Source organism: Parasteatoda tepidariorum, chromosome 3 (assembly GCF_982258835.1).
Source record: "Parasteatoda tepidariorum strain Cologne lab strain chromosome 3, Ptep-v5.0, whole genome shotgun sequence".
NCBI lineage: Eukaryota > Metazoa > Arthropoda > Arachnida > Araneae > Theridiidae > Parasteatoda > Parasteatoda tepidariorum.
The window spans coordinates 65,550,417-65,563,641 of NC_141757.1; the positions used below are offsets into that span (position 1 = coordinate 65,550,417).

A 13,225-nucleotide genomic window follows, 5' to 3' on the forward strand; every position below is an offset into this window, starting at 1 on the left:
TCATAACTTCCATTGCATTGCCTTAGGTACCATTCAGACTGTATAAAAATAACTCCTGTATATAAATTTGGATATGCGAATTAGAACTTGATTGGATATTTAGCCGAGAAAGAAGCGAGAATAGCCCTTTTTGGCGATGTAACTGCAACTGTAGTTTTACTTAAAAATAAATAAACAATAGGTCCAAGAAAATTTTCATTTCAAGATTTAAACTAGATTTATTTAAAATATACTTTGATGGTTAACAAACTAACAATATTTTTTTCATAAACTATTGAACTAAAATTATCTGTCTCGCATTTGTAATAAAGATGAATACTTTAAAAGTTCTACTATGTGAGTATTTTAAATTTTCATATAAACATTTTATAAAGCTTATTTTTACTTCCCTTCTTTTCTACAGTCTCAAATTTTGCGTATATTCTATAAATTGTTTGTTCGTGTAATTCCTGAGTCCGTTTTTCGATTAACAACAAAATTGTTGTAATTACTGGAACATAGGTAACTGTATTATAATGAAATGTCCTTGACTTAGTGATTATTTTATCTGGGAAAGGTAATAATATTGTTTTTGTAAAAGTTTGTGATATTACATTTTCTAGAAACTGACTGGAAAAGTTTTAATGAAAGGATAGTTTTTTATTACTGAAGTTTCTAGTTTTTTAATAAAGGATATTTTTATATTACTTAAACAACTATTTACAAATTATACAATCATATATTAACAAACTAAGCATTTGATTAGATAAAAGATTAAATTAAGAAACTTACAAAGCATTGTTAAGCTGCTTATAAGATAATTTAAGTTACTTTCCTTTAATTCTTTGAGAGACAGGGGAAATCAAGATTTTGGCACACATCTTCGAAAGCCAGCTCTTTTGTATATTGTACAGAAATATAGAAATAGTTTCCACACTTTTAACTTCATTTAATGAGAGTTTATAAACTTGAGAAGGAAAGTGTAAGTGCTACAGTCGCCAATCTAACACATAATTTTTCATTTTAAGTTTTTGGAACTACATCATCATTTTTTAATTCTAGATTATTATTTTTTCCCCATATATATCAGCGTACCTAAAAAACTTGAAAATAAATAATTAAAAAATCTGCTAACATTGAAGCAAGATCAAATATGATAGATATAATGTAAATCAGAGCGCATGTTTTCTTTTTGTTTTAAGTTTGAAAAAAAAACTAATAAAATATTGTTATTACAGTTAATAAATATGAACTGTCGCTTAAAATTACTAAAATAATGCATTTGATATTTTTTTTATTGAATTTATAACAAGAAATTATAATGATCACGAATTACCCTGGTGATTAAAAATTACTACACTTATAGAGGGTAATGTTTGATGTACTTAACTGTTGTTAAATTTAATTTTTACAATAGATATGAAACAACTAATCAAAATCTTAGCCTTTTTATCGATGAAATATGTAAAAAATTACACAATATTTAATTATTTTTAAGAAGAGGAGAAAAAAATTTCTAAAATTTTGCATATTTAAGAATTTGTTTTATAAATGGCAAGTATAGTAAGTTTAAAGGATGCTTTATTTTATAAATTAAACAACCTATTACAATTAATCAAAAAGTCTATATTTATACTAAAATTACCTAGATTTCTTGTCCATGTTTAAAAATTCATCATGATCAATTTTTAAAATAAAAATTAGGGTGATCATTATTGTCCCATGAAATGTAATCAGGAATTATTCTGGTTCATTACCACATTTTATTAAGTATCATGGACATCAATTATACTTTGGTGATTTTTTGAAGCCCTTTAAACAAGTAAGGACCAAATAAATAGTAGGCACTGTAGGAAATTGTGTCCCATTGTGGATTAATTAAGTTAAATTATTCATTATTTAAACTACTTTTACTCATTTTTTTAGGTATGAGAAATGTGTCCAAGCTGTCAATAAACCAAGTGGTAAAACCTTCCTTAGTTCAATTTTCTACTGTCACATCAAAGGACAATATTCCTGAAAAAAGCAACAATATTCAATTTTCTAAAATTGCCAAACCTGTAAATGAAGAAGTGAACCCTGTAGAAGCTGAAATTATCACCAAAGGTTTGTGCTTCAAATTTTTTAAAACAGTGATGTATTGTAAAAAAATAGTCTTTTTAAAAAGACTAATATTTGCTAGTTGTTAAGATATTTATCTTCAATTTCATTTTCTTAGTGGGCTTTGTGATGGATTGGTTTATTAAAAATAAAATCCTCCATGAGGAATGCATTATTATAGGTTTAAATCTTTTTTTCTTTAATTTATTTATTCAATATTTTGAAAAAAGTAATATGGTTTGATAACTTAGGTTGGCTTTATAAAAAGTAGGAATCCTTTTCTTATTTATTATGTTCATGAATTAGTTATACTATTGAAATTTAAATTATGCTAATTTCTGTTTATTTAATTAATAAACTTCCAACTATGTTTTATTTCAAAAATTAAATTTACATCTTTATCTTCTTGTATAAGTGTCATTCATTGCAAAAGAAGTTTGACTCCTTGTTCTTAAATTTTGTTTATTTTGGCTTAATTGTTTTACGTTTAATCATATCTTTCATTATAAAAGTAAAGCAACTCCAATAACTGTGTAAACAATATAAAATAGATAGTGCTGACAGAATACTCCTATTTGTTTTCCTGCAGGAAACTTTTATTACAGGAAAAGAATACAGGAAATTCCTATATTCCCAAAACATATATTTCCTGTATTTCTTATAATTGTTTCCTGTGTAGAGTTACAAAACTTTTATTATTTAAAAATTTATTTGCAGGAGGATAATTCACCATGATCTATTACCTGTATCACTCTGTAAAGTATAATTCAAAAGCAATAAGAAAATCTTTGTCAATAAAAAAAATTTACATTTTTTGTATTACAATTAAATTATGTAATAAAAGGATACTTTTACAAAAGATTTTCTTTTCAACACATTTTTAATTTGTTTAACGAAAGTAGTAATTAAAAATTAAACCTTCCTTGCAATGAGCTCTTTAAGATGTTAATAACAATATTTATCCCAATAAATTAATACAATTATTAAATTTTTGGCAGTTCTGGTCATTTTAATTCACATGTTGTTTAGTTTTATTAATTTTATAATTTTTTTTTTGTATTTAAACAATTTTATTGTGTTTCATTTGAAAAGAAATCTTAAAATAAAATTAATTTCCTTTGAACAGTAAATTGTTAAATTTAACATTATATTTATTATCAGATACTCATAAATTCAATTTTTTTTCCATTATAAAGTCAGGCTTATGATTTTTTTTGTATACCATACCAGGCAATATCAGTATTATTTTGTTACACAATATTTTGTGCTTAAAACTTATGTATCAGTTTTGGTAAATGTTCAGTTTATTGATACTCAACTATCTTTAGAATTAACATTTGTTAGTATATAGTTAAATATTCTTTTGGTATACAAATACAACATATATTTTTTAAAGTAAGTGTAGGTTATTGAAAAAAATATTATTGATGTCAGAATGCTGAAATAGCAATCACGAATTTTACATTTGATTCTATAAAACATTTACACTGATGCTATATAATTTATGACAAATTATTTTATATTTTCAGATATTCTTTCAAAGATTAATACACAAATCAAAGAGAAGGCACATAGTCGCCTGTTTGCAGTCATTCAGTTCTGTGAAAATCAGTATAAAATTACTGCTGAAGATATCATCTCAGTAGGATCTTTTTTTCCTGCTAAAGTCGGTGAAAAAATTCGCCTTGAGAAAGTGAGTAATACAGCAAATTTTTTAGTTTCTTTAAAAGCGTAATTCAACTATGAGCCAAATTTTCTTCTTAATTATTTTTCTATTAATAGAAATTTTCTGTAATGTTGTATATTTTTTAATTACCATCTAAGCATTTTTAATATTCAATCATACTTGTGCCGCCTTAACTTGTTAGCAAATGTATTTATAAGTTTTTTTTCTAAATTCTACATTGCTTTATTAAGTGAAACACACAAAGTATAAAATGATAATTATCTGTTTGATGACTAGAAAATAAATAACATTGTTTCGATTTTATGTTTCAGATATAAATACCAGATAATTAATTTTTTTTACATATCAAATAAATTTATTGTTTTCTTAATTTAATTAATGACACATATCATATTATTCTGATTCTACCTATCATATAAACTTAATGTATGATTTAAATATTTTGCAAAATTTTATCTAAATAAAAAATTTCTATTTTTAGCCTTAGGCTAATAAAACTTCTTGAAACTCTTATTATATTTTCTTTTTTTTTTTTTTTTAACTTTTCACTGACAGTGCTTAACGTGATAACACCTGCTATTCTGGTCCATCTGTTCCACCCAACAAAAATGTTGACCAAAAATCAAAGTTTATCTTCGGTACTTTTAGGTTAGTCAGGCATGATCGAAAAAATCGCCAAAATTGTTTGTAATCCTCCACCAACTTTTTTTAAATATTTTTTTTAATTAAAAAATGGTAGAATTTTCTTGTGCAGATGATAGCCACGCCAAAATATATCTTATATTCTGACGACATCGAATGTCAGCCGACAAATGTCAAATTTTTGTAAATTCTGTTGTAACTTGACACTTTTCACCAGAATAATTTATATGTTTGAAGTTGCTTGGTATATTTTTAATCAAAATTTAATATTTGATATGGATTTCTGGTAAAATTATGGAATTTAAAATTTATGGATTTAAGTAGGAAAATAATGTTCTGAATCATTATTGAGCGCCTTAAAAATTATCTTAAAATTTTTTAAAAGTATTGTCCTAAAATTTTCTGAATTCCACTTTAAACCCTCTACTCTATAATAATAATAAAAAAAATTATTACATCATTAGCATGGAGCCTTGGGCAACAGCTTCACTTTCTTTGCCCTTATGATGGTTCTGAGCATTTTCATAAAATTATTTTAATTTTCTCCAAAAAGAGGAAAAAATGTGCCAAAGCAATGCTCTTTATTATATCATGCCACTATACAGAAATTTTCTTGGAGCTCATGTTCATATTAATCAGTATTTAAAAACTTATGTTACTTGTTGTAACAATTAAAAATAATTTATCTTCTTAAATTTTTTCTGAAATTCATATTTTTTTCAGGTACTGCTTGTGGGGAGTACAGATTTCACTTTGTTGGGGCGACCATTATTGAAGTATGTTTAAAATATGTTTTTTCTTTCTGAATTTCTTTTATGCTCTAAAATTTTATCTGTATAACTTATTTTCTTTTTTTAATTCTTTAACAGTCTTTCATATTTAATCTAGTCTTATGCTTTCTAGAACAACTTAGATAATTTCACGTTTTTTTATTGAAAACTTACTTTATAATAAGGATGTGCTAATAAAAATCTTATGAGATTCTGAGGGAGGTTAGTTTGAATTTTCAGAATTATTTAAAATTAACATTTCATAACCGCTATCTAAGTATAAATAATGTTAAAACTTTTGTATTAAATAGACAGACATAAATGAGCTATTATCATCAGAAAATTAATTAAATGTTATCATTCACTCTGTATAAATTAAATAATTTACTTACCGATGATAGCAACTGGCCTTTTAACTTAGAATTTTGATAAGATAAACAAAAAAGAAAATAAATCTTATCACCCTTCACAACTTTTGATCTAATAATCGAATTTTCCTTTAAAAGCTTACAGAAGTTGCTTCAAATGTGCTAATTTTAATGTTATTTATAAATTATGTTACAAATTCAAGCATAAAAATGTCTTTGCTTAAATATATTTTTTTTTCTTCAATAGATTTAGAGTTTTGAAGCTCAGAATATGCAAGGTTGATACAATTCAAAAATACATTTTGATTTTTTATTTCGCAAAAACTATTTAGCTGGTCTTGCCAGATTTAATATTATTTTAGCAATGAAAAATTCTTTGTTAAAGAAGCTTTCAAAATTTATTTACCTTATTTAAGATTTTTTTTTATCATTTTTGAATTAAAATTTTTATGTTAAATTATACTTAACAAGTTTTATAAATAGATGTAATAATGTTTTCTTTAGCATAATTAACTGCAAATTTATGGTGAAAAATGCAAAAAATACAAGTAACATTTAAGAGATCAAACTCTAGACTGTTTTCTTGACTGAATAATTTGGATCATATTTTCTAAATTCTTGCCCCATATTTAAGGGCACTAAATTAGTTGAAAGGGCACAAAATTTGTGGAAAATTTGTTGTATGTTCTGTCGTACATTGACTAGTACTACTTGTTTACATAGATAGCACTAATTAATTAAGTCCTTTGTATCAATGATTTTATCTTATAAAATGATAAAAGAAAAAAATTAAGTCAAACGTTATTGGATGTGATACCTTGTTTTTTCTTTACTCACTATACATATAAATTTTTCTGATTTTTAGAAACTTCTTTTGTCTCTGTAATAAGCTGAGATAATTGTTGCTAAATATAAAACTGCCAATCTTAAATAGAGTATTTGTATTTTTTTAGCAAAGATTTAGTCCACATAGAGGCTACAGTTATTGAAAAAACCTACATTGTTCCAAGACCTATTTATCGACATTTTAAACAATATAGAAGATTACATTGTAAGTTATAAAAATATATTTTATATTTCTACTTACTTTTAATCGACTATTTAACTTTTGTTAATTTATGGAGATTTATGAATTGTATAACAACTTTTATATAAATATTTTAAATTTCAGTGAAGTTTAAAAAAATTGCTATTTGTTTTTTTAATCGTATTACAAAGACATACATTTTATTTAATTGCAGTAAAAATGCAATGGGCAGACAAATGCAAAAACAACAGAAAAAATATAAAGAAATATGATTAGTTTCTCATATTACTTTTATTGTTATAAATTTATGACAGCAATTTTTCAATATCTCAAAATTCATATATATATGTACACTGCACGAAATAAAAAACAAACCACCATGAATGACTTTTGATCTAATGTTCGGATCTTTGTGTTCCTGAACTCAATCTTAACGGTTGAATGGGGTAACCTATAATGTGCTAATTAATTAGTGCAGACGAAGTAATGAAATCAGATACAAAACGTACTTTCTCTGAATAAACATATCTTTCTTTCCGACAGATTCCAAGTTTTGGCACCCAAGACATAGGGGTAGCTGCAATCTGAGAAATATAGTCCTATAGTTTGATCAAGAGAGAGGTCCAAAGCTTGGAATCCTTAATATTATTTTAATTTTTTGCGTATTTTGCCACATCTCGAGAAATTTTCAAAAATTCTTTGCACACAATAATAAATTGTGTTTATCCAAAGAAAATTATAGCTTTATTATTTTATTTAATAATGATCGAAAGAATTTTGAATTGTAAGGTATGGAATTCTTTACATCATTTTAAAGAATGTAATTTTTCATAGTAAAATACAATATTTGAGAGAAATACTTCCAGAGAAATTGAATTTTAAAGCAGCCATATCTTTAAAATACAATTTCTCGGGAAATATTGGTCCGAATTTGCTCAAATTTTGTATTTTGCCCTTTAAAATGATGTAAGAAATTACGTACCTTACAATTAAAAAAATGTTGGATTATTATTAAATAAAATATAATATTTACTAAAAGTTACATTTTGCATGGAATTATATTTGTATAAACAAATTTTATAATTGTGTGTAAAATTAACATTAGGGGGTGCAAGCTTTAGATGGCTCTCCTAGCCAAACTATGGAGGCCGTATTTCCCATATTGCAATTACCCCCTATATTTTGGAGATCAGAAATCCGAATCCGTCAAAAAAAAGGTATGTTTATTCGGAGAAAGTACGTTATTATGTCTGATTTCATAACTCAAAATATCGTCTGCGCTAATTAATAAGCATATTTGAGATCACCCTTTTAAACCATTAAGATTGAGTCCTAGAACATGAAGATCTGATCATTAGATCAGAAGATATTTAAGGTGATCAGTTTTTTTTTCTTTTTCCACACTGCAAATGGGTTATTTTCATGTATAACTGATGCGTGATGATTTATGTATCTTTTATTGGAAAACAGTGTTTGTTAAACTGCAGTTTATAACAAAATTATACTAAAATGTTATTTCTTTGCTTTTTTACTACAGAGAAATTACTTTTTAAATTATTACTATTTATTAACTTATCATGCTAATAAGGATTCATTCTTTATTAGTTTATTCTACCTATCTTCATTATTTATAACCCTAAAAACAAGTTTCTTCCTTATCTTAAAAGAAGCTGTGAGCGACTAAGTAATATTATAATTTTAAATGCAGAATCTATATTTTAAATAGCGATTATTAATTTTCATTCAATGTGTCATTTAAGGCATTGCCAATTCTTTTATTTAATTAATTATAAGATAGATGTAAAATTTTGATTATTTTTCTGTAATGCTTTTTTCTTAATCTTTTTTCCAGGGTTTCGTACACCTTATTGTCTTATTAGAATAAACAGCATAGAATTTTTAAATACACTAGATAGTTTACCTGATGTGGAGGGACTTCAAAACAGAGTTATATATTAGTTATTTTGTATGTATGCATTAAGAAGCTTTAATAAAGTTTTCTTTTAAATCCAAATACTTTTCATTTCAAATATTGACATCCAAATACTGTTTTTTATCAATTCATATACTATATCATTCATACAGCATCATATAATAATTCACTCAGTATCAATTCACGCATGCTATATTCATAAAATGTGGCCATATGAAGTATATTTACACATATTTCATGCCTATTTGAAAGAAAAATATGTGAGAAGTATGTTAATTCTTAAAAACATTTGTATAATTTGCCTGTAATCAATTCATATACTATATCATTCATACAGCATCATATAGTAATTCTTACAGTATCAATTCACACTTGCTATGTGCGTAAAATTTGGCCATATTAAGCCTATTTGCACATATTCTATGCTTATTTGAATGAAAAATATGTGAGAAGTATGTTAATTCTTAAAAACATTTGCTTGTAATCCATTATCACCAATCCACTTACTAATTTATTAACTATATATTTTTAAAAAATGTGAACGTTTCTGAGAAAATTGGTTTTCTGTGAAGTGAAATTTAAAAATTGAAATGAAGTTTTCTAAAAGCAGGATTGACTGAGAGTTAAATTATGTTGTTTTTGTCCAATTAAAATTCTAAAATTAATAAAAAATATCTATAAATGTTATACTAAGAATTTTTATTTGATTTATAATTTAAAAGTAGTTACCTAGTGGAAAATCACAAAGAATAAGTGGCAGTTTTTTTGTGAGTTAACGAAATGCATCTTATGGTAAAATGTATTACAAAAAAACTTAAAATTACTATTCATGATAATATGTTTTATTTATATTTAAAATAGTTGTATATAATATACTATGCATGCTCAAATTTTTATGATTTTTCACATTTGTGCAATTTGGATGTTATGTATCCAATGAAACTTTGCCTAAAAAACATTTACTTTTGATTTTGAACTATTTTGTTTACAGTTATTAACAACTTTATAAAAATCTTAATTTATCTCCTTTTTTGAATTGAAAATTGTGAAAAAAAGCCCCTTCTTCAAAAAAAGACGAAATCCTAGTTTAAAAAACTTTTATTTATATTTATTTAGTTTAAATGAAAAATATGATTTAAGCTAGTTTTAATTGACATCAGTGAAAGGATTGAAATGTTGCAGTTTTAATGTATAGTAAATGTCAATACATGGGAAATTTCAAGAGATATATTTGTTTAAAGCTCTGTTGTCTCAAAACCTGGCTCATCATAAGAAGTTTTTAGCAAATAAGTTGTAAGCTTTCCTTTTCCTTTGACAAAAATTTCTCCTCTGCATTCCATTTGATAAGGATTGTCTGCAGTAGACAACAAATCAGCAACTTCTTTTGTGACCTTTAAAAAATAATTAAATATATTTATTATAATTGTTAGATGACTTTATAATAAGAAATGACTGTAATGATAAAGGAAATTTTAGAAATGTTTGATTTTAAGTGTTGCTGTTCTGTTTGACGTATTGTTAAAGAAATCTAATCATTTAGACCCAGGGCCATAGCCTTTTGTTGTTCAAGTTTGATTTAATGGAGAAAAAAAGGACTACTCGGATTTTACTTTAGCTTTTACAGTACAACGGTTGCAGACTATTTTAAAAGATTTTAGAAAAGGAAGAACTTCTTTAATCAGCTGCATTACTTTAGGGACTATTTATCCAATAGCAATACTACTTTTTTTTAATGAAACTCTTGTGATTTTACAAATCAAATGTCCATTTATGTAAAAAAATTTGTCGGCATCATTTTGTGCTTGTAAACAAATGTGCTAAATGCTCAGTTTTCACTTTGGTTTTTTTTAATTAAAAAGGAAACTTCGAAGAAATAAGATTTGCAAGCTCATCTATGAAAAGAGATCGATATTCAACTATATAATTTGTCAGCTAGACGTCATAATTGACAACATAAACAAAGTTTTCAATAATTTAAAAATAGGTAAGACTTCTTTCTGAAGATTTGGAAGAAAGTTTTTTGCGGTACGGTGAACACACTGAAGAAAAATAAAATGAGTGTAGTGATCTTTTGTTATAATGGACTTAAATACCTGATATACATGAGTTGAATTTTTTTTTTTTTTTTTACTTTATAGTGTATCCAGCTAGTATAATTATTTCTTAACAAACTTAGCCCCCACAAGGTTGAACTGAAATAAATATATTATAATTTTATATAATACATTGTAACACACGCACATATATATAAAATAATTGAACTGTTTTGAAAAAAAATTGTTGAAACATGTTCAATATTCTGAAATTCTGCATGTAACTTATTGAATTAAACAACTGTCTTACTCATTTTCCCTCTTAAGATATATTTTAATTTTTAAAGTAAATTATCAGAGTAAATAAAAATTATATATTGTTAGAATAAATCAAAACTAAATTTCAAGAATGCACACTGTCCTTACTCTCTCAGCATCTTTTTTTAATTTTTTATTTTCTTGCTTCTTTGAAAAAATTATGTCAAAATAATATTGGTATCAAAAACATTTTATTAATTCAAAAATATCTTTCATGAAAAACTAGTTTTTTTTTCATAATTTTCTGCATAGTGTTTTTTTTTTTTTTTGTAAGTTTTTACTTTATTTTAACTGGTGATACCCTGATTAAAATACTCTTTATTTAAAGCACAAATTTTGAGTGAATCGTTGAAGTTTTTTTATACATTGAGCGTTATTTTTATGATAATTACTACCCAACAATTGTTTTCATTACTCTTGTACTTTTCAAATAAATATTTTACATGTGCTCGTGGTAACTGGTGAGTATGCAGTCTAAGTTCTTATAGCCGAAAGAAATTACTCAAAATAAAACCGCTCTTCAATTTAAATAAAAAGATTTTGAAAAGTACATTAAACTACATAAATAATAGTGAAAGGATAAATGCAAAAACTTAATGCTAATTTCTGTGATGCTCTAGACATGTGCAATGAATGCATTTTTATAAATTAGTCCTTGCCTTTCTATGAAATGTCAGATAAATGCCTATTTTTTAGTAATGAGAAAATTTTAAGCACAATTTAAATGTTTTTGTAAGTATGAGAAAAACTGTTTCCTTATACCTTTTCGGGATATCTTTTGCATGTTATCTAACATTTGCAATTAGAAGTTTGTATATGTCGTGTGATCAATTAAAATCTTTAGGAACGTCGAATGCTCCATTTTTCAGCGAGTAACTAATCGATGTTATGTTATGGCGTCCTTCATTACATAAGTATAAGAAAGGGATTTATAATCTGAAAACATTCAACTGTAAATGCCTTAATTTCTTAATTTATCATTTTTGTAATGCTTTTTCTAAAAAAAAATTTTCTTCAAGGCAAGATTATATGTATACAGTCGGACTTTCATTTAACAAACTTCCATTTTGAGATTTTTTTTCGAGGAACCAAGAACGTTTTGTAAATTTTTTCGTAAAATAGCTTCCAAACAAAGAAATGAATTTTCTATTTAACGAACTTTTCTTTGAGATCCACTTTCCCTATTTCCCAAAATATTTCAAACTTGTTAACGCATTTTATTTGGGAAATGACTTTGAATGGATTTTCGAAACCACTTAAAAAGCAGTAAAATTCCTTTCTCTTTTTGTTTACATTTTAAACGAAAAACTCGGAGAAAATTAACGGATTTTATCAGTAGCAATTAAACTTAAGAAAGCATGTGGTAATGTATGTTTAAAATTACTTTTATAATAAATGCAGCTATAATTTTATGCATAAATTTAGCTTTTTTTTTTAGTTGAAAATGTATGTAAGATGATAGTGTGCTGGATAAAGTTTTGCTCTATTCTTGCTTTGCATGCAGATTTTTTTTATGGTTAAGATTTATAAAATAAATGGTAGATACTAGTTTACAAGATAAAGGTGTATCAATTGCTATTTTAATTATGTCTAGTGTTTATGAATTTGAAACCTGTTTTGTGTTGTTTAAGTATTTCAAAAGGCGATTTTCTATTTATCGAATTTTCCACATAACGAACTTATTATCTTGATTTAGTGACTTCGTTAAATAGAGGTCCGACTGTATATATATATATATATATATATATATATATATATATATATATATATATATATATATATATATATATATATATATATATATATATATACAGGGTGGTCCCGAATTCATGGTACAAACTTCAATGGTAGGTACAGGACATTGTAACAATGATTTATTGTATAGGAATGTATAGTCGCAAGTGACGTGGTGAGGCGTAAACTGGAGAAATAACGGCCGAAAGGAAAAACAAAGATTTTATTGAAAGCGTTGTTGACAAGTGTCTTGTTTACAGTAAGTGTTCAAAATTGCGTCCACCAGAATCGATACATGCTTGACAACGTCGGTGGAGCCATTGGCGTACACGTTCAAAGATGCCTGGTATTTCATGCACACCTGCAGCAGCTACAGATATGCGAGCGACGAGATCCTCATCTGAGTCAACTGGAGTCTCATAAACAAGATGCTTTAGATGTCCCCATAAAAAGTAATCGAGGCTCGATAAATCGGGAGATCGGGGTGGCCAAGGGATTGGTTCACCACGCCCAATCCATCGAGCACCAAACTGCACACTACTGCCCTCTACCGGCAATGATACCAACCGATCACTCCATTTCTCTTTCCTTTTCTTTCCCCTGTTTACGCCTCACCGCGTCACTTGCGACTATA

The 13,225-nt window shown here is 26.0% G+C and overlaps 2 protein-coding genes across 3 annotated transcripts in view; one reads left to right on the forward strand and one right to left on the reverse strand.

The window, feature by feature from the left end:
- The first annotated feature begins 146 nt into the window (after positions 1–146).
- mRpL21 (mitochondrial ribosomal protein L21) lies at positions 147–8,587 on the forward strand. Its single transcript, XM_016055384.4, has 6 exons — positions 147–336; positions 1,906–2,085; positions 3,609–3,772; positions 5,132–5,184; positions 6,500–6,597; positions 8,426–8,587. The coding sequence occupies exons 1-6, from the start codon at positions 312–314 to the stop codon at positions 8,530–8,532; spliced, it is 627 nt and encodes a 208-aa protein (XP_015910870.1). The 5' UTR covers positions 147–311; the 3' UTR covers positions 8,533–8,587.
- A 999-nt stretch (positions 8,588–9,586) lies between these two features.
- The window catches only part of LOC107441979 (adenylate cyclase type 2), a 62,360-nt gene continuing 58,721 nt past the window's right edge, over positions 9,587–13,225 (reverse strand). For both annotated transcript variants that reach the window (XR_006225820.3, XM_043047931.3), the window contains exon 26: positions 9,587–9,897. Coding sequence is in view for 1 of the 2 variants with exons in the window: in XM_043047931.3 (XP_042903865.2) it covers positions 9,742–9,897 (156 nt within the window). In the remaining variant the exon portion in view is untranslated. The remainder of the gene's footprint in view (positions 9,898–13,225) is intronic.